We start from the raw sequence: 21,995 nt of genomic DNA, 5'->3' as shown, positions 1-21,995 counted from the left end.
ACTTGAAAGCTAGCCCTCATGTTGCCCATTACATCAGCTAGAAGGGTAAGATAGTGATGTACCCTCAGGGGATAGATTCTCCTTATCTCTGCTTTCATAGGGACACGGTGGTCCTGATGCCAGAAATATCATCTCTGGCCTACCTCTTAATCTTTGATCATTTTCTATACAGTGGTACCTCGGGATACGAAATACCCAGGTTACGAATTTTTCAGGATACGAATAAATCCCATAGGGATTTATTGTTTCGGGTTACGAAGGTTTTTTCGGGTTACGAAAAAACTCCGGCACTGTTTTAAATGGAGCCGCGGCAGAGCCGCGGCTTTTTTCCCCATTAGCGCCTATGGGTTTTCGGCTTACGAAGGCTTTTCGGGTTACGAACGGTGCCGCGGAACGAATTATTTTCGTAACCCGAGGCACCACTGTACTCCATTGATATTTGGCAAGTCCTGGTTCGCTATATGGAGCATGTGTCCTCCTTTGGGACATCATATAGGGCAGGCTATTCTTCAATTATTTGTCTAGCAAGAAAGGCTCACTGTTTTTTGTGCAGATCCTCTCTGTTGGGCTCCTCTATAATTGTACGTGTGAGTCTCTTCCTTTGTAATGGCAAGGCCAAGTTCACGGGGTCATGGCAATATCCACTGCAATCTTCAGTGGCATCTCTCTACAAGCTATTAGCAGCCTTACACACTCCTTGTGTGTTATTGTCCTAATGTGGAGCTCATATTGGAGCCTGATTTGGAAGAGTTGTTCTTTTATTGGAGTGAATGACACTCCCACCTCAAATGGCAAGCAGTTACAGAGATCACAAAGAAGGACAGGTTGCCTACGAGGTCATCTGTAAACTCACACAACTATTCCCATCCTCCCCTCATGTCCCACTGCTGCTTAGATCCTTGGCTGCCACTTTGACATCCATGGAATTGAGGGTTTATAAAAGAAGCATTCTGGTAGGCACTTGGGTAGTGGGAAAGACCTCTCCCAAAATAGTTACATAATAGCTCTAGAAGATTATAAATGATATAGTGTGCAAGTACAACTAAATCCATCTGTGTGAGTTCATAGATGACCACTCAAAAAACTACAGTTACAGGTAAGCAAACTGTCCTTATCATTCCAGAAAAGAAAATGTACCTGCCATCTGCTTCCTTTGCTTTGGCATACTGAAGATGTATCTTTGGAGAAGATACGTTTGGGAGAAGTTCACCAACTTTTGCCCTATACAGCAGAAATAAATTATTTATCACTGTATTTTCAGATACATACTCACCCACCTACTATATCAAGAATGAAAGTTATCTGTCTTCCTATTCGTTGATTCTGAGAAACATTTGAAGTGATTTTTTTTTTGAGAAAACCATTACTTAAAACAGGAAAATTGGGCACCTTATTTATTTTGAGGTGGATCCAGAGATATTATGAGTTTGTTCACAGAATGCTCCCAGTCAAGGAAGGAGGAGAACAACCGTTTTTGCCAATTCTTCTTTCTCTCTGCAGTCTACAAGTGTCCTTTTTAAAATCTGTTCTGCAAATTGGGAGGATCCTCCAGAAGAAGAGGGAAAGTGGGGCAAAACCGTACAAGGACACAGAAACTGGTGTAAATGTTCTAACCCATTGTTTTCTGAACAGAAAATCTGCAAAATGTAGCAGTGCATAAAGAATTAAGTTTCCTGAAAATCCCAGCTTTTTTTGCTCTTATTTGAAAGCAAATGCCTCATTGCTACAGCTGAAAAGATATAAAGTGGAGCGGGGGCAAGGTTCAGCACATGGGCTGCATACAGCCCTTGGGATCGCTCAGTCCCTGAAGCCCTCACATTATTTTAAATGATGGGGGTAATTTTCAGGTGACCTGGGGATTTTTTGCCTGAAAACTACTCAAAATGTACCCTAACCAAAGTGGTTTCCTTCCCCAACCCTACAAAGACCCTCAAACCAAAAGACCACTAAAGACCTTTTTAAAAATCAGCCAAAATGGCAGTTGGATGCGACATCATGTCACTTTGGGTGTGCCAAAATGTGCTAGTGCAGCCTGGATGGAAACCCAGCCCTTGTCCTTGGCACAGTTGCCAGCTCCTGTTTTAAAGTATGTGGGTAAAGTGTGACCAAACAAAAACAAAAAGTGAAAGTGGTGACTATATTAAAAGATCAATAGCTTGGAATGGAATCTTTGCATTTGTGTTCTTCTACGATTAACAAAGCTACATTCAACTACTGAAAACTGAAGAAGAGAGGGAAAAACAGCAAAATTGTGAAAATTAAGGCAATTATGCTATTTTAATTAAATCTATATATGTTTGGTGAATTTCACTTTTCTGGGCACAGAATTTGGACTGAATTTGAGCACAGAATTTGGGGGGCTTTTAAAAGCACACAATTTGTCCTTAACACTTATAATTCTTTTAGGAATCTATGAGAAAGTAGGTGGATTGGTTCATCTACACTCTCAAAACATAAATGCAGAGCTATTTTCTACTGAAGATTATGCTGCTTAATGTTTAGTTTTTGTATCCATCCTTTCTTATAGACAGACAAGAGGTAGTGTCCTTGAAATGAACATCATACAACCTAAAGCTTGTGTTCCTCAATCCCAGGCTTTGTTTTTATGGGGTGTTAACATGGTTTTTAAATTACATAATTTACAACCCACGTCATCTCAAGAGCTTTGGGGCAAACTGTGTTCAAACCTTTAAACTTGTCACAGCTTTGGCCAAGGTACTGAAGAATCCTTTCTTCCCAAACGTATCTATCTGAATCCTGAAATCAATAGAAACCCTTCTCCCAGCACTCTTGAAATCTGAGATATAATGGGTGCCCCAGAAATATAAGCCCCTCTCAGCACTGATTCCAAAGATATGCAACCCCACTTGCATGAAAGGTTTGCCTTTCTCATTTAAAAAGGCTTTCATAATTAATGGTGGGATCTGTAAATGTAAACTATATTTTATCATGCATGTACATCTCCAAGACAATTATTGTTACTAATAAAAGAAACTGAATGAATATAAAAATGCATATTAACACAAAATCTCAGTGTTTAAATCCTGCTTTTTCTCCATCTTTTCCTACAACTTTGTAACTGTCCTTCCATAGGACAGTTGTAAAACTATTGTCTTATCATGTGTTAGAAACACAGAAATATTTTTCTACTTAGGCTGACTTTTATATCTGTTTCATAAATGTTATTTTGACTTTTTTGTATATTTTAAATGTACTGTAATTGAGTCAGGACTTAATGATAAAATGCAAAAGAAAAAAGGTAATAAGGGTTGTGCCAAGACTGTATCCAATTTCTCCATCCGTAAAATCAATGCAACTGTATTCAGTGGCAAAAGAGAAAGACTACATTACAGAGAATGAAATTTGTGACATGGAAACAAAAGGTAAAGGAAACTATAATAAAAGAGGGAGAGCTGCTACACATTTTCTGATTTGTCCTCTATTATGTCCTCAACAGTTTTATTGGAGTGCAATGCTGCACTTACCAGTTTTTGCAACGGATATATACTGATGCTGCTTTGTCATAATACTGGCCTTTTTCATAGAGCTGGGCAGCTTCTGAAAATTGCTGCAATACAGTAAGTGGTACAAACTTTTAACTTACAGTACAAACTCATACATTCTGAATGCTTCCTCTCTATTTAAACATTAAGTACCTTCATGCTCTCCAGAATAGCTCCACAGTCTCTTTTCAACACCCTGGAAGGATGCTTGATGGCTTGGTTAATACCGCGCCGAATGTCACCCATACGAATGGACATTTGAGCAACTCCAGCTAGGCAGGTCTCATCATGTTCTTGGTACTGGTAATCAAAAAAATAATATAAAGGTACAAGAACAATAAAAAAAATCCACAAAGCAAAATCTAAAACATCCAATAATGTATGGGGGTGGGGAGGGAGAGTCAGAGGAACCAAAATTTCAATAGCTGTTATTCTGCAAGTATTTAAGGAATACAAAACACAGAGGGTGGTGTCTATTTAGGATTATTGAGTTATTCTCTTTTGTGTCACCTTAAAAGATCCACACATTTTATTCTAGCCTAGGCCTTCCTGAACCTCAGTGCAGATGGATAGGATCAAGTGGACAGAGAATCAATTGCCCTACAAACCCTTCCTTTACAAAAATATAAGTACAAATAATATGTGTGAAACAGGATTATCTTATTCTTTTGAGTAAAATTGTGGTATTCAAATAAATAATGAGGAGCTTGTAAAATAAGAACCATTTCAATAACGTTCTCCTAGGTGTGGTTGGCTTTTATATTTATAGGTCGTGTAACAAAAACTATTCCTAATGTTACTATGTCCAGCTTTGGACTAATTAGTATTTAAAAGTGACTGAAGACTATAAATCAAAATGTTACCATGTGTGAAAGCCAGCATGAAGAAAGCATTTTTACCTTGCTGTTGTTTGTAATTCCTTTTTCATAATGTGCCAATGCATTCACATAATCACCCCTAAAACAGAGATAATATATCCATATTGAGATATAAAGGAAAATGTGATGAAATGAATGTAACAAACCTAGAGTAACATGTGCAGTTAAGTGAGCAAAAATGACATCCACAAGTCTCTTGGACTACTTTGTCAACCCATAATATTTGCTGCTAGAAGCGCAATGGTGGAACAGACCAAGTAAATTACTTTAATTCAACCCACCCACTCACTCAAGCTATAATCTTTTTTATTAAGATATCTATTTTCCGACATGTTTTCTGGTTTAATGCACCAATTCCAAGGGTCAGTGTTATCTGAACGCAGCCTCAACATACTCCCTTGGCACTTGGATCCTTCACAGTGATTTATGGATGCTTTGTAAGAGGTCTATTTTCCATTACAATCTAGACTCAAGGTACTTTAACAATGGGCAAGGCCAACCCAAGATATTTTGCCGCCTGAAGCTAAGGACCAGTTGGAATCCTGCAGTGAACTCTTTCTTGCCCAGGGCAAGACCCTATCAAAGCTGAAAGATATAGTTATACCTGATTTTCAAATCTAAAATCTGAAAATAACATCCCAAAATAACCAAAGCATTACAATATATACACATTTTCAAGCAAACTACAATTTTCTACTACTGGCTCATGATTAAAACTAAACTAAGAATGCTTTCATCAGATTTCTAGACATGAGGGTATGCCCAGTACAGCAAAAATGGTTGTGTAGGACATAATGGCTCTATCTTGAATTGTTGAAGAAAAGTATGCTACCTTCCAATAGGTTCTGGTCATGGAATGACACTAATACAACATGGACTAGAATCCTGTTGGTTATTCCCAAATAAAGTAGACCCATTGAATCAATTGTTCAGTGGTGAGTCAACAAGTACGTAGATTCTATTGTTTCAATGGGTCTACTCTAGTTGGGAATAATAATAGGACTGAGGCCATGAGGTAGTATTGTGCTGGCAGTTCTGAGTTCTGAAAAGAATTTGCTGTATCCTATAAATCCTGGAAACAGATCATGAACAAAAATGCAGCTACAAGAGATCCACAAGTTAGATGTTTATCATATTATTTGGCAAGTCTATTGTGAGCTTTATTCCTATCTGCAAGTTTAGGAAACCTCCATAAACTGAAAACTAAGGGAAGAAGCAAAATCTATTAATGATGAACCATCTCTTCCTCTCCCCTCATTTCTGTACTGGCTTTCCAGTTCTATGATTGCAGTTATGTTTGTTAAACTGATACGAATTAATGACAAAAGTAAATAAAAATATAAACAGTACTAAATATGCAATTTTGAAATGGCAGTTGATACGAATACATTGGTAGGAGGAAGGAAAATGTAACTTACTCATCAGTTCTATTCTAAGTATATTGGATACTGATTTAGTTTTGGGCTCAGTTCAAAAGGATATTAATTCTGATGTTATAGGTAGGTCATCTGTTTTAACTGTTTGTAAAGCTGTTGTGTTCTGCTTTAAAATAATTTTAATGTTTTTCTTTTGTTATTATATATTGCTTGTAATTAAGACACTCCAATAATTTCTGGGTGTATATGTAAGTACAGATGTCATGAAAACAAACAAATCAAACCTCCATGCTACTAAATGTTTACAAGCAAACATACGTGAATTCCAACTGCACAGCATATTCCTTTGAAATGAAAGGAATCTGGTCTGGTGCCAATCGTTTAGCTAGCTGAAGGGCACTGTCCCAGTGTTGCAGATCTCTTCTCATCTAGTATCAAAAATAGTATAGAGTTTCATGAAAAAGATTATTTACAACAAACTCACCTAATAAAAATGTTCCAAAAAGTTGTATATGAAACATTAGATAGTGTAATATTTTACCTCAAGTGCAGCAGCAGGGCAGGAAGATGCCAAATATAAGTCCTGAGCCAAATTAAAATTATTAGTATACATAGCAAGATGTCCTGCTAAAAGATTGTGATCCTCTATGCCCTGAAAAAAAGATAAACGCATGTGTGAGGTCACGTGACTTGGGGAGTGGGGAATAAACACAGTCTGAAAAAACCTGAGGCAAAAGAATTTCCCTTGTCCCTGGCTTATGCACAAAGTGAGGAAAGGTGTAAGTCAAAGGAAATGGGTATACACAATGTCTGTTCTGATGCATGTAATGTACATACAGTCATAAAAGAGAATTTAATGTGACAAGATTCACGTATGCACAGCAGCCCTTCAGAGGACAGGGAGTCCCCAGATTAGGACTTGTTGCCTGCTGACTCAATTTTGACCTATGGTGATCTAATGAATTTTATTTGGATTATTGGATATTAGCAATATTTGGATTGCTTTCAATAGGCACAGGCATTCAGAACAAAAATAAAGGGTCTTTTGTTTGTTTAATTCTTATCTTGACTTTCTCCAGCCACGGGATTTAAGGTGGCTCACAACCATTTAAAATAAAGTCTGTGTATTAGGGCCATTTTTATTGCCAAATGCACTTCATATTGAACTTTAAAAACCCTCAAGATTACTTTGCACCTAGCCTAAACTCAGTTTCTTGTCCAACATGAAAGAAAATCTTATTTATAGTCATGGTAATTAATAATGCAGTATGTTCCTCATATCTAAGTTATTTATTTAACTTTACACAAACTGTATTCTGTTGAATATAAATAAAATTAGCTTGGTCTTGGGAATTCCTCTGCCTGCATGTGTATTTGCAGCTTCACTGCTGTTGCCACCATTGCACAGACGGACACAAAACATTTGACTAGGCTTAGGCTCTGGCTGTTAGGAGCAGCTGCAGCAGCAAAGCTAAACTTCCAAACACTACAGGAGTCAGAATTTGACTGTGGCGCATGGATAGAAGGGGGGAAGGAGGGAAAAGAAAGAGAGGAATAGAACAAGAGAATTTCCATGCCAGCCAAACATAACTTCCTGTAATGTGGGTGGCGCAGCTTTGCTGCTGCTGCTCCTCCTGAGACACTAAACCTCGTCAAGTGTTGTGCGCCTGTGCAGTGGTGGTGACTGCAGTGTTCAAGAAGGCTGGATGGTCTCAAAAAGTGTTGTTGTTGGTGACTGGAAGGGACAGGGAGAGAAGAGAAGCAGGACTCTGACAGGAGATGACGAGGGCAGAATAGAAAGAGAGTGGACAAGGTGAAGGAAAGAGTGACAAGCATTTATAAACTGCCTTGTAGAAGGGCTGGCATGGGTTGGTGCAGTAAAGCAGGGAGTTGGCAGGGCTCTTCTTTTTTTTGGAATGGAACAAGTAAGATGAGAGGAGTTTGGGTTGCCACTAAATAGCTGAAATGCAGAGAGGCATCAATTCACTAATTCTGAATGCTCAAGATAGGAATCGTGGTATATATAGCCAATTAAAAGTCCATATTCTATGAATGCTGTTTCTCTATTGCCATTTTGCATTGTTAATAATGCATGCCATGGCACAGCAGAACTTACTGTATCCAATATATTTATTGGACACTTTTTCCCCATAAGAATCTGGGCATTTCACAAATATTTTACAATATAGAGAAGTTAAAAACAATATAAATTATAATATAAAACAACAACAACAATTTAAAGGACAATCAATTGGCCAAAAGCCAACAGTTAAAAATCAGCCAGTTACATTCTATTAAATATCTAGGAGTACCTGAAATTTCTTAATTTGGTGCTTAAAAAAGATGATGTTTGACCTCCCTGGGGCCAGGCCTCAAATCACTGACATAATCCCATAGTCTCAGAATGAGAAACAATAAATAAATAAATAACTATAACATTTAGATATGTAAGCATTTACCTTTATTTGTTCTAATGACATGACCATTCCCACATTTCTGATTTTCCTGTAAACCCTAATTGCAAATTCCAGTTCCATGTGATGTAAGCAAGCTGCGGCTAATTCATTCCAACTTGATGGATCATTCAGAAGTTTGCACACATCCCATGACTCCGAAAACCTATGCAAAAATTACAAATCAAACAAAAGCAATTAACTGTATTAAAGCATAGCTAGCCCCTGGACGTTTGAAAATTTCTTGCATACTGTTTGAAAAGGGAACTCACCTTTTCAGTACTAAAGTCTGTGTTAGGAATTGTTTCAGCTCATTATATGGCATGCCTTTCAAAGGGCCAAGGAAACTATGAGTACTAAGGGAGATAGTGTTGGTTTTTCCACTTTGAGTTTGACAAGTTAATTCTCCATTATACATTAGCAATGGTTTGTGGGAATAAGGAACTCTAGTGCCTCCAGCCAAAATCACCCTGGAGCCTATATTACAGGAGAAAAAGAATATTTCAGTTTGTTGCAATTGCTCTGTCATTCATTCATTCACTCATTCATTCAACATCCTGTCTTTTTCCTGGCACAGGAACCATGCTTGCCATGTATACTCAGTACCAAAACTACAGAATGAAAGCATGTTAACATCTGAGACAGCAAACATGAAAAACCAACTGGACATAAACACTAAAGTATTGTTCTATAACATCCCAAAACCATAAGTTGTAGCACCATGCACATCCAAAATGATTTACTTAATTAAACACATGACACTGACATGAACAGTCTAAACTTTCTTTTTGAAAAATTAGAGGTGATCATATATATTGAGCTTTCGTACTTAACTGAATTTGAAACTGTCGCATTAACTTGATTCATATCTGTCTTTTCTGCTTCACTATTGTATTCCAACTTACACTTATTTGAGAATAACCCAAAATAAAATCAACGGACTCTAATTTAAAACTGAGCTATAAATTCAACTAGCTGCCCAAAGGCAGAATTATCCACTTGCCACAAATAGAATTGTCCATTGTCCTGCCCATTTTGTTTTAATCATACAATCCATACCATAAAAGAGTAGTAGACCACTGAACAGAAATACCCAGAAAATAAATAGTCTTAGATACAGATACAACTTTGCTTAAGAGCATCTGTTGTCAACTTTATTTTCCATAGAGGAAAAAAGGAATTGGCATTCACCAATTATTTGTTTGTTATCCACCACCTTAGGCTTCTTAACACTTGATAAAACAAAATTAGAATGAAATGCCTTTTTAAAAAAATATTGAGACTTGGTGAGGTCTCAGAAATAATTGAAGGGGCCTTGTATGAAATCTTGTCCACAGAAACAGAGAGAACGCCTCTCTGGACGATTTCAACACTCTAGACACAAGTCATATAGGGCTTTACTGGTCAAAACCAGCCCTTTGAATTATGCCCAGAAAGACATGCAGCCAATGGAGCTGTTGCAATAAGGGAGCTGTGTGCTCCCTATAGCCAGCTTCTGTTAACAACCTGGCTGCATCCAAGAAAGAATGGAGCCAGAGAGGCAACTCAGAAGGATACCATGGTCGATGGTATCGAAAGCTACTGAGAGATCCAGTAGAACGAACAGGGACAAAACTCCCCCGTCCAGTTCCTTCTGGACTGGCCTCTAGGAACACTCTCTCAGCTGGAGAGAGGAGGGGGAGGAGATTGAGGAGGGGGGGATGGACTCCTCCGAGGCCCCAAGCCGGCTTGTCAGAGAGCCGGCAGAGGAAGCAGCAGGAGGAGAAGCAGAGAGACGTGGCTGCTCGCCCGCTCCTCCAGGGGTCCATTCCTTCAGTGGGGCCAGGGAAAGCTCCAGGAGGAAGAGGGCAGCAACAGGGAGGGAGAGAGGGAGCTTCTTCACCACCAATGGTTTAAACCAATGGTTTTAACAGATTAGAATTTTGGCAATTCTTGCCTTGATTGTTGACACAAGGAATAATCTCATGGAGTGTGGGTTGCTTGTTCAGCCTGAGAAATCAATTTTTTCTTTTAGTTCTGTTTCTTCATCATTTCCAGTCTCTCACTATATATTCACATTGACTAAATGTAGAACTAAGCTCCTAAGAACTGGAACTTTTTGCCTTAATTGGTTTATAAATGCCATGTAAAACTTTAGAATAATAACAGAACTTTGCAATACCTTGTATAGTGTCCTTATGAAAGACATAAGTGTATATTTTGTCATCATCATATGCAACAAATACACCTTTATCCATTGGCCAGTTTTCCCAAAGAATCCCCTTGATGGTTGGTTGGAAATCTGGAATCTCAGAGGCAGTATCAGTCACCTAGAAAAGGTAACATATGAAACTATTCTGTAGGGGGGAAAAGGCAGTGGGACAGTGGACTAAATCCAAGTGGACTAATAAGGTTTTTACATTTAAATTTATGTAAGTCCCTCTTATTTAGTGGGTCTACACTAGCTGGTTGGGGGAAATAATCTTATATATTGTAAACCGCTTAGGAGAGAGTGCTTAAGTGCTAATGGGCAACGGTGTCAACCAAGACTTCCAAATGACTTCAGCGAGATACAGAAGCATCAGCAAAGCAGCAGGAGTGGTTGTTTGTGATTGAATCCACTGGAAAACCGCACCCTCAATCCAAGTCAGTTGTTGCTGGACCTTAATATCAAGAGACTTGGCTATGTGGAGCATCTGATCAACAAATACTTTGACATCATCAGTTGGGGACAAAGGGTCCATGGCACCTAACTCAATTGGAGGAGACTGTCTAGTCAGCATCATCAGATCCAAACCTAGAAGTCCCAGATATTGGGAGAAAGACAGGTGGTCTGATGAGCAACACCAACAGTGGAGGTAAAAGGAGTGGATTTCTCCTTCGTACCAGACATAATATCCTGGGTTTGAGCTGGCTGAGGCATGGCCTGATCTTGAGATGCAGTACTTTTAAATGAGTTCTTGTCAACAGATGCTTTGACCTTGTTGAACAGAGGCCAGGACAGCTTTTGTCTGAATAGTGTCTCTTGTGGTTAGAGGACTGTGTTAAGGAAGCCTTGATTCTACAGTGGCAAGTAGAATACCCAGAACAACTGTTGCTGATGGAAGAAATCATCACAGAATAGCAGGATTCCCAAGGAGACCTTTATCTATAATCCCTATGCAATCAATGAACACAAACAGTTGGTGGATGGGATCGATGGTGTCATCTACCTCATCAATACTGATAGGAGGAAGCCTAATCTGTATCTGACTGAGTGTGACCTGGAATGGTATTGTGTCAATGCAGTGATGGAACTGCTGGGAGAGATTTCTCTTGAATCAAAATCTGAGCTGGAGGAGAAGCTGTAACTAACAACAGAAGATGCCTGTATTTCTCTCTCTGTAACACTACTGTCTTACCTTTTGTCCTAGATGGAGATGGAGATGGTCTCCATCGCCATTGTATACTGTTTCGGGGAAGCTGGCAAGGGAGACACCACATGAAAAACTATCTCTCAGGCAACTCCCTGAAGAAGAATAGATGGCTGAGCTACAGCTGGAGCTTCAGCTAAATTGGAAGGCCAAGGCGAAGTGTTCTTTCCACCTTTTTTAAAATTATGCTTCTGTTTCAAGGCAGCCCTTCACTTCCATCTCAAGAGATATACCCAGGTAGATGATGAGATGACTTGTCTCTGCTACCATCTCTGGCCTTCTTAGCAGGCATACAAATGATCTCCACTAGTGTACTTGGGGGCCTCTATTTAGAAGTAGTGTGCCTGTGCCATATGCGGGCTCACCATATGCAGACTCAAGATCACACAGACAGCAAGCCCTGGCCGTGTTAATGGCGTGCACGCCCATGGCGGCAGGAGCACACTGTCATTAAAATCAATGGGACTTTAGAGACCCTGTGGTATTTCCCTTACGTGGGGGTGTCCAGAACGGATCCACCGCGTAAAACGAAGATCCACTGTTCTAACATCTGTCAGGACCAAGGCTGCCTCCTACATACTCAACTTACAAGCCAAGGATCAATGCCAAAGGCCCACTTTGTTGCTCAGTGTTGAAGTCTGCTGATGATGCATAGGCTCTTGCCATTTCAAAGCCTGCTTGTGTAGAAGAGCTTGAAAGCAACACACTCTGTTGTATCTGGTCTGCAGTGTGAATACTGCACATGAAGCAATGATATAAGATTCACCCTAATACTGAAAGCATCTCAAATGCTCATCTCGGCCCACAATGTTAGTGCCTCATTTGACACACTTCTTAAAAGAAGCCAATAGTATAACGAAAGCCCCAAGGGCTAGTGTGCTCAAAGCCTACGTAGAAGACCAATCCTCAGAGCATGCGGATGCTGTTACTGATGAAGCAGCTGCAGATGAAAAGGAACTGGTGGATTTCGGCAGGAAGCCATTTATATAGGGTTGCCAGAAGTGGGCAGGGCTATTGCCAAAACTCTTTAGAATGCTATAGCATACTCTGAAAGATACTGCACATATGCAGCATAACCCTGTGAGTCACAGAAACCATGAAGAACATTAGTTATAATTTTAGAGACTGGGAAACAATCTATTTCAGAGCAAGGTTTACATAGCTTTAATTCCATATATTACTTCTCCTCATGTTTTAGAAGAAGCACAAAAGACTACAACAGATTTAATATAGCCCAGAAAAAGTAATCTGTTCTATCTTACAATGTTGATGGAAGAAACTGAAAATATTTCAGGTAAATCTAGCATTTCTATTTCTATCTCAGCAGAGAAAGGACAAATGTCCTTTGGTGGGTTGCTCCTCCCTCTCACTCAAATAAGCAGGAAAGGTTGACCTTTTCAGTTTCTCCACTAAGGGGAACAATCTCCAGAAAAGTCAGTTGCTATTACAACTGAAGAAACACCCCAAGAAAGAAAAAAATCCTTTGTCTTTTTTTTAATTGAAAGAAAAAACAGAACAATAATATTGGGGAGAACCAACAGGACGCTAAAGACCCACTACCCTAGAATCTATCTACACATATGCTTTAAGTCCCATGTCAGCACAGGCCAGGGCGGGCAGGGTGTTCATCCCTATTTCCAGTTAAGATCAACATTTTTTCTCATCCTTTGAATGGGATATACCAGAGTTCCCTACATAAGAACTGGTGGGGCTGGCGTCCCTTGGAGGTTACTGCTTTACTATTAGTATCAGTCTGCCAAAGGCAGTTTCAGCTAAGTCAAAGGTTTCAAGTTTATAATGCTTTGCAAATGTGGAAGGTGACTTCCACGTTGTTGCCTTGTAGATTTCTACTGCGGGGCACTGGAGGCTAAAGCCACTGATGTGGTTGTGCTCCTTATTGAGTGAGCAACTATTTGGCAGGGGAACTACTAAGATTCATAGAAGGCTATAATGCAAGCCCTGGTCCATTTGCTAAATGTGGATACCAATACTTCCTTCCTTATGGAATGAGGCTGAGAGGAGACAAATAAAGACAAATAAAGAATCAGATGATTCCTTGTCCTCTTGAGATAATTACAGATGGCTCTGTGAACATCAAAGGTGTGCCATATTCTCTACAATTCCTTGTAAGACTTAGGACAAAAGAAAGGGAGGATTACCTGAGCACTGTAGAAGGTAGAGTTTACCTTGGGGGCAAAGATGGGATCTAACCAAAAGACAAAAGGGTCTGGTCTAATGATACAGAGTTCCTTTTACACTGACAGGTTCTGACATTCTGTGTCTGAGGTGATGGCAGTCAGGAAGAACACCTTCCAGGACAGGGGATTCAAGGAAGTCCTACATAGCACTCAACACCTTCAGAATTGTGTGCAGATCCCAAGTGGATAATCAGTGGATTGTAGCAAGAGCAAGGAGTCCCAGTCTATGTGTCTAAGAGGTCTATGTCTAGCTGGCTGAAAGACATCTTGGTGGAGGCTCCACAATCCCTGGCCTATGTCTGTCTGTCTGAGCCAACCCTTCTGGCAGTTCAAGGTACCTCCAATATGTTCTGCCTCTAAAGAAAGGAGATGAAATTCTGCCCAAGTTAGTAGCTTCTGGGCCTCCTTTATGAAGGACTGGGATTTCATTCCTTTTTGGTGAATTATATGTGCTTTTGTGGTTACGTTGTCTGTTCTGATTAGGACTGCCTTTCTCAAAATCATTGCAGCAAAAGCCAGCAAGCCTAGCTGGATTGCCCTGAGTTCCAGTAAGTTAATGCTGTGCTTGAGTTCCTCCTGGCTCCATCTGCCACTGCAGGTGGGAGGGATATGCAGTAAGCTCCCTACCCTCATAGGCTTGTAATCTGTGATTTTGCACTCTGGTTGGCTCCCAGATGGGTTTCACCTCCTGATGGCAGGGGACTTGTATTTGTGTGATTGAGTGGGTGGAGTGAGCCCACACTTGCTTCAGTCTTGGCATTTTTGCATAATTGTCGCACAGGAATATGCACGCTTTTAAAGAGCAAGAAATCATGGTCAGAGGCCTAATTTTGTAATGTTTTTGGATTAAAGGACACAAAGAGTGCCCCAGCAGGCCTGAAAGGTGCTGTTCTCTCATATAATACTTTACTGTGACTTTAACATCTAGTATGCCACTTACTTTCTAATAGATATTTAGGATTAGAACAAAGATTGGGCAAATGTATATCGTGAAACTTTTATTAACTAAACATTTTGGAAGAAAGTTTGGCTCCACTGTTAATGTCAAACTACGTTGGTTAAATTTGCATAAATTATGATTTATAGATAATTCAGCTAATTCAGAAATTCTTCTAGCTAAAATGATTAAGACTAAAAATGCACCTTAAAAGAAAGAAAACATAAAGATGTCTCTTTTAAGGGCTCAAATGGTGGCTTCATTCATAAGTTAAGTACTAGATTCAGATCCCAAGGGGGAAATCTATGCACTGTTGCTGACAAAGTCACACCTTCCAAAAATCTCTTAACAAAGAGAGAGAAGAGAAGGAATTGAAGTGAATCAGGGAGAAAATTAAAAATGGAAAAAATCAGAGCAAAGAGTGAAAAGAAAATATGTCCTATTGGAGCAGGAAATAGGAATAAGTCCTTTCTGGTGGGTGCTCTTCTGGCAAAGACACTGAAAAGGTCTATCTTTTCTGCCTACTGGAGCAAGTGGGAAGAGCAAGCCACTGAAAGGATGTTCCTACCTTCTCTGATGGGAAAAATCTATTTTTGTAAAAAATAAAAATGCAGTTCTTAATTTTAATCACAAGCCCACTTTCCTGAAAGGTACTCAAATTTATTTCCATCTGCCTACATATTTCATTGTTAAAATAAGCCTAACATGCTGCGGATCACATTTATTTTTGAGCATTTTGAAGGAACTTATTAAAATAGCCAGCACCTCCTAACCACAATGACTGTCAGTAATTAACAGGGATATAACAATATATAAAGATAAGCAGATTTCAACTGACAAATAGTTTGAAATGGAATAACTTACAGAACAATAAACAAAACCATCACTTTTGTCATCAATGAAAACTAGTCTGGTTCCATTGGGATCTGGGAAGATTTTTCTTACACCAACAGAATGCCGATATTCATTCACATATTGCCAGTCTTCAATGTAAAAATACTGAATAATACCAGTCTGAAAACAACAAATGGGAAATAGCAATAATATTAGAAACAAACAAGCTGAACACATTTGCAATTGGGTCATGTTATTTAGCCTACCTGACTTACAAATTACTTTTACCAGAAACTCTACAGAGTAACAATGACAAATTACAGTGGGACCTCGGTATCTGCGGGGGATCCCTTCCACCACCCCCACCCCCACATGGATACCAAAGTATGTAGGACCTCTAGTTCCGTTATCCCCAATGGCAGTGCGTGCACATGGCTGCACTACCATTAGGGACAATGGGACTTCAGGTAAGCCTCTGTTGTCCCCAATGGCAGCACTTGCATGTGTCCACACTGCCAATAGGTACAACAGGGGCTGTCCTCAAAGGTAGTGCAGCCACATGCATGCACCACCTTTGGGGACAGCAGGCAGCTTGCTGTCCATGGATGCTTAAATCCACAGATGCTAAGTCCATGGATATGGAGAATGACAGCCTTTTAAATCAGATCTGAATAAATATTGAACAAGCAAATATTTCTCATGCTACTATAGAACAAGGACATTAGGTGTAGCATATGAGGACTTGGGTAATTTTAATGCTTATGCAGGCCTCCTTGGCAATTTTAGGTCCTCCATCTTGCTGCAAGAATATTGCAACAATGAAGTGAATCTGTAACTTTGCTTCCAAATGGATGTTGGGGTCAAGTTGAAATATGGGCTTCAAGGACACATTCCCTCAAACCCCTTATCATTCATCTCTTAACAAACTTAGTTTTAATAGAGAACTGAATTGAGCCTTTATTTATCATCTAAAGAATTCTGAGGAGATTTCACTTGTTTTGATTTATTTCCCTTCCTCCCTCTTTTGCATTTTTGGCTCCATTTTTAGACCTGGTTTGGCTGGGTACAAGATTGGGGAACCTGCCCCACCAAGGTTAGCTACCCCTAGACTAGTATGAGATGAAGCTTGACATGAGCACTTACATCAGTACCATAGATGAGGAATTCACTAGTTAAAGCATGGCATAAAATTTTACTTTTATCATCTGTATCTGGGAACAGTCTGGTCTCCCGTTCTTCCTCTGTATTTGAGTGTTCACTTTCTATCTGAAATAATAAAGTAAAAGAAAATTTCTGGTGAGAAAAAGAAGTATTTTAACTCAGAATTTGACATTTTTGCCACCCTATCATGCTCATCACAACTTCACCCTTTCTTTCTGTAATTACTTAAAAGCTAACAGCAGACACCCCAAAATCGCAAAATAATTTTTCAAAACACTTCTATTAATCTTGTACTGCTACATAACATTTTACCCTTCATTTGTCTCTGACAAACTCTAGCACACGTAATTGTTTTTTGTTTTGTTTTGCTAATCTCTTCCAAATTACTCTGGAAATAATAAAATAATAATAATAATAATAATAATAATAATAATAATATAATTTTGTATACCGCCCTCTGGCAACCAATCCGGGCGGTTAACAACAGTAAAATATAAAAATGACAATTAAAAACACTTTATCACTCCCCCCCCTTAAGACAGTATTAAACAGTTAACATATTAAAACACAATATCAATGCATAAAACAACAATTAAAAACTAAAAACCCTGATATCCCTCTGTTGATCCTCAACCACCCCTAGATGGGGCCACGAGAGGAAAGAGGGATCAGGGAGGAAATAGTTTACAACTTTTAATCTACATTGGACTGAAATGAATTTAAAGTAATACAATACACACTTAGGTTTCTGGATCAGTGTATTCTTGGCAGTTCAGATGGCTCTCCAGAGTTCGCTTTCTATACTCACCATATGCAACTGAACTTTACCCTCACATAGTGCAGCTGCATAGTCAGAATTGAGGCACATACGGGCTACCGTTCCTAGATATTCCATGTCTTTGAGCTTTTTTACTCCTGCAGAATATTAAAAACAAAATTATTGTGACTAATAAGTCTTGCATTTTTAAATATTTTTAACCATTTAATATACCTCTTAATGTATAAAACAATAAATTACTATTACAAAACATCCTATAACACCATAAAGATTAATGTTTATTACAGGTGGGTTTTTTTTTTGGTCCATTAGAGTATTATCTAGAATTCTTCATATGCATTTAGTGACATCTAGAATTTCAGGTACATTTTATAATACACATGATTTTAGGTTAGAATCTCAACAGGTCTGAAAATGCTCACAGTGCTTTAAATAACAAAAAGTACTTACAGTGCCAATTACATTAGCAGTACTAGCCATTCATTAAACTGTTCCTAATAATCCAAACATTATGGCACTAGTAACATAGTGTGATAAGAATTTATTAATCATTATTCAAGTCTAATATATTTTAACTTATTAATGTCTCACTCTAGCATCCCTCTGAAATTTCCTTGCTATTTTAAGGATCTCAAGTCTCCCATATATTTTCAAATATTGCATTTCCAGTGACAGATTTGTGTCCACTTATTCTTTTGCACAGAGATTACCTGATGAACCTATGTACAATGCAGAAGGGTATTGCTTACAAAAGAGGACATACATCACATAAATGAGCAAGTGAAGTGTCAGGTTGCTTGTGCAATCAGTTAATTTTGGGATGGTCAGTGCTAATGAAGCAATTGTCATTGTCAATACTTTATACTGCAAAGTCTTCTGCTGCCCCAGTGGGAGGAGAAGCACCATCTATTACTACTGCTGCTGCCTGCCTGCTCTTGATGCCACTGGCCCTCAATGCCACTACTGTACTATATATCCAAACAGTCATTGATAGACTGAGAGCCACCCAAAGCTTTGTACAGAGCATTTGTATGTTCCTGGTTCAGAGGTTCTGGCTAAGGTATTTTGGGCCTGTCTGCCTCCGGAGGGTTCGACTTCATTTTAGCTAATGGACAGGCTGGCTTTGGTGCAATCCCACCCCCTATTACATGTATTTTGTGTATTTGTATTGTGAAATTCTGAATGATGAGGGAAGCTACTATCCACAAAATCTATGCTATAATAAAGCTGTTCAGGGGACATAGGATTCTTCATTATTTTTCCTGCTACAGACTGTTCGGAAACATGAATTTACATGTGTGAAAATTAGGGGCATCTGCTCTCCATCTTTTTACTTCATAAGCCCAAGAATAATTGGTTCCTTCCCCCCCCCCCCCCGGGTCACTATATAAATTGCACGTATTATCATTCTTATGGGGAATATTAGCTAGCTGTTATGATACCAATGATGTGACTTGAAGGATAAGGACAGGTTACATACCTGTAATGGTATTTCTTCGAGTGGTCATCTGCAAATACATACAAATGGGTTGTACTGCGCCTGCACAGCTTATCTCGTAACCTTCTGGAATCACTGGGCAAACTTTTTGGCGATAGCTCCGCCCATCCCATAAGTCCCCTGCCTTACCGCTCTTTCTCCAGTTCCGAAATTTTACCCCGCGCAAGCAACAAAGGAGCGAAACAATAAAGAGCAGGACACTGAGGGGAGGATGGGCGGGATTTGTATCTATTCGCAGATGACCACTCGAAGAAATACTGTTACAGGTATGCAACCTGTCCTTCTTCTTTGTGGTCTCTGCGAATCATACAAATGGGTTAGACTGATAAGCTTAGATCAGTGGCGGAGGGAGTCCGAAAGGACCTAGATGTCAAGATCCTCGATCGATTTAGCAGTCGCTGGGTGAGGGGGTAACACTTCATGAGATCAGTGTCCTCTCAAACCCGTTGGTTTGGAGCGCGCCTTTTTGGAGTGCAAATGCTGAGGTGAAGGGTCTTTGGCACTCAAATGCTTCCGTTTGGAGGAGGATTTGGAGCCATCTTTGTCCCTTTTGGTGCGCTCATCTTTCTTTGAGCCCCAACCTCCCTTGGAGCCGATATCATGCTTGGATTTTTTTTAAGCCAACTTTGACTTGTCCTTGTCCCTAGACAGTGCTCCTTCAGGTTCAGCTTGGTGTCCGGAGCTCTTGGCTTTCGGCCGAGCTCTTTTGGTCTAATAATCACAGCCCAGGCTTTGGAGAGAAGCTGAAGCGGCACCGGGCTGTTCTGAGGCAGACTCCGAGGTGCTTGGACAACCTTATCCACAGAAGCCGAAGGTGGAGGGGCCAAAGTAGGCCAAGGTGGTCCCTTGAGGCTGGAGCGCCTGCTTATACAAAGCACCCTTCAACCATGCCTCACGGTTTTTCCTGGCCTGGGGGGGTCAGTGACTGGCACTGGGCACAAGTCTTAGGAGTGTGTCCTTCCCCGAGGCAAAGGAGGCAAGTAGTGCGGTTATCCTTTTCAGGGATTTTACCACCGCATGGGTCATAAGCCTTGAATGGTCAAAACAAACCAACCGGTCAGTACAAAGTCAAAGTTGCAGAAGAGTGAAGAATGGGCAAAAACTAGCGGAAGTAAAGAATTAAATCAGATTCTACCGAAGCGATTCACAAGCGAGGTTCCTAGAGCTGTTAATGCGGCAGAAAAAAGGAATTGGAGAAAGAGCAGGAAGGCAGGGGATGGGTGGAGCTACCGCCAAAAAGTTGCAAAGTAAACTTTGTCCAGTGATTCCAGAAGGTTCTGAGCTAAGCTGCACAGGCATAGTACAACTCATTTGTATGATTCGCAGAGACCACGAAGAAGAAACATACTAAAATTATACAAAATGACCAATATATTTTATATATAAACATGCATGTGGGTATGTATAATAATGAAGCACTACTTTAACAGAACTAGAGATATACTTACTGCTCTCTCCAAGAACATAAAACCATGCCCGATTATTCATTCCCACAGCCAAGTGATAATGACCTACAGCAACAAAGCTAGGTTCAACTTCCACAGAGACTGTAATTGGTAGTTCCTATCAAGACAAACAGCATTTCTTTGGATGAGGACTCTTGGCAATCAATCACAATATTATACCTATGCTAACTTTAAAAATGAGTGAGGTACCATACACTTTCAATGTGATTGGCTACAGTAACCTCAAGAAGTGAGGTCAGGTATGCAATCCGTGTGCTGTAGGAGTCTCCAAGAATGGGAAGTTTTGTCAAGTAGACACGGATAAGTCCTCTTCTTGTAGACACTGCCAGCAATTGTCCATCATCTGTCCAAGATACCTGATCTAGACCTAAAATATCAACAGTATTTTGTTTTAAAAAACATTCTTGTGTTGGAAAACCAAAAAGCAATAAAGATTTAACAAATTAATAAAGTCAAGTCTCCAGAACCAACCTCAGTTACTGCAAACCTCTGTATCTGACTTGGGCGGGTTATAGACCGCCCATTTGGGGCGGTCTGGACCCGCCCCTTTCCCCGGAGTATTGGGGCTTCAGTGGTTACACCGGCAGCCGCTGAGGCCCCGATCCACCACTTTTCAGGCTGCGGGGAAGCAGCAAAACGCCGCTTCCCCGCAATCTGAAAAGGGGTGTCCTTGGGGCTTCAAGCGGCGGCGGGGAGGGGGAGAAAGGGGCCGCTTGGCCCCTTTCTCCCTTGCTTCGCTGGGCGCAGCCGTCTGAAGGCTGTGCCCAGCGAAGCAAAGCGGCGCCGCAGACCAGGAAGGAGCTCCGAAACGGAGCTCCTTCCTGGTCCGCGGAAAGGGCGCCCTAGGCGCCCTGCTGCGGATTGAGGACGTTACGTCCGCACTGCCCTGTCTAGAGGTGGCGCGGCCGTGACGTCCTCACGGCCGCGGCCATAGGGAAGGGCCGCCACCGTTTAGTGCGTGACGAGCACGCACTAGGGTTAGGGCGGTGTGGAAGCACCGCCCTTTTGTAACCCTAGTGCGTGCTCGTCACGCACTAAAACGCCGGTCTGTAACCGGCCAGAGTAACATATCTGTATGAGCAGAATATTATTTGTAACATTTAACTCATATGTATTTCTAACCATATCCAAGTTTGATCTGCATAACAAAAATTGTTGTATTAGCAAAAAGATTTATTTATACCCTGCTTTTCCTTCATGAAACTCATGGCAGCTTACATTATCCTCTCAAAAATCCCATGAGGGTGGTTAGCCTGAGACATGGATATATAAAAACGTCTCCCTTGCAGGAGAACAATATACCTTCAGGGGAAATCTACATACAAGTAGCAGGCAAGATTACTTCAACTTCTGTCTTCCACACTCACAGACCCATCATTCCTTCCACTTTCCCCAACTTCTTTTCTGATCTCTAATTCCCTCCCCCACTTCTCCATTTTTATAAATGCTTAAGAGAGGCAGGGGGTGGGGTAGGACTTTGGAAGTGTTTAATATATGGGAAGGAGAGGGCTCACCCTATCC

At 40.3% G+C, this 21,995-nt stretch overlaps 1 protein-coding gene across 4 annotated transcripts in view; it reads right to left on the bottom strand.

Annotated features, from left to right (window-relative positions):
* The window catches only part of WDR19 (WD repeat domain 19), a 58,458-nt gene that overhangs the window by 21,570 nt on the left and 14,893 nt on the right, over positions 1 to 21,995 (bottom strand). For all 4 annotated transcript variants that reach the window (XM_042466734.1, XM_042466733.1, XM_042466735.1 and 1 more), the window contains 14 exons: positions 20,669 to 20,841; positions 20,457 to 20,571; positions 17,541 to 17,647; positions 16,715 to 16,837; positions 15,602 to 15,751; positions 10,372 to 10,519; positions 8,483 to 8,687; positions 8,217 to 8,376; positions 6,299 to 6,409; positions 6,076 to 6,185; positions 4,403 to 4,460; positions 3,657 to 3,803; positions 3,486 to 3,568; positions 1,138 to 1,221 (listed from right to left, as the gene is read on the bottom strand). In XM_042466734.1, coding sequence (XP_042322668.1) covers positions 1,138 to 1,221; positions 3,486 to 3,568; positions 3,657 to 3,803; positions 4,403 to 4,460; positions 6,076 to 6,185; positions 6,299 to 6,409; positions 8,217 to 8,376; positions 8,483 to 8,687; positions 10,372 to 10,519; positions 15,602 to 15,751; positions 16,715 to 16,837; positions 17,541 to 17,647; positions 20,457 to 20,571; positions 20,669 to 20,841 — 1,774 coding nt within the window. The remainder of the gene's footprint in view (positions 1 to 1,137; positions 1,222 to 3,485; positions 3,569 to 3,656; positions 3,804 to 4,402; positions 4,461 to 6,075; positions 6,186 to 6,298; positions 6,410 to 8,216; positions 8,377 to 8,482; positions 8,688 to 10,371; positions 10,520 to 15,601; positions 15,752 to 16,714; positions 16,838 to 17,540; positions 17,648 to 20,456; positions 20,572 to 20,668; positions 20,842 to 21,995) is intronic.

Source organism: Sceloporus undulatus, chromosome 5 (genome assembly GCF_019175285.1).
Source record: "Sceloporus undulatus isolate JIND9_A2432 ecotype Alabama chromosome 5, SceUnd_v1.1, whole genome shotgun sequence".
NCBI classification, from domain to species: domain Eukaryota; kingdom Metazoa; phylum Chordata; class Lepidosauria; order Squamata; family Phrynosomatidae; genus Sceloporus; species Sceloporus undulatus.
Note: the sequence above shows the minus strand (reverse complement) of the source record. Positions and strands in the feature narration are given on the sequence as shown.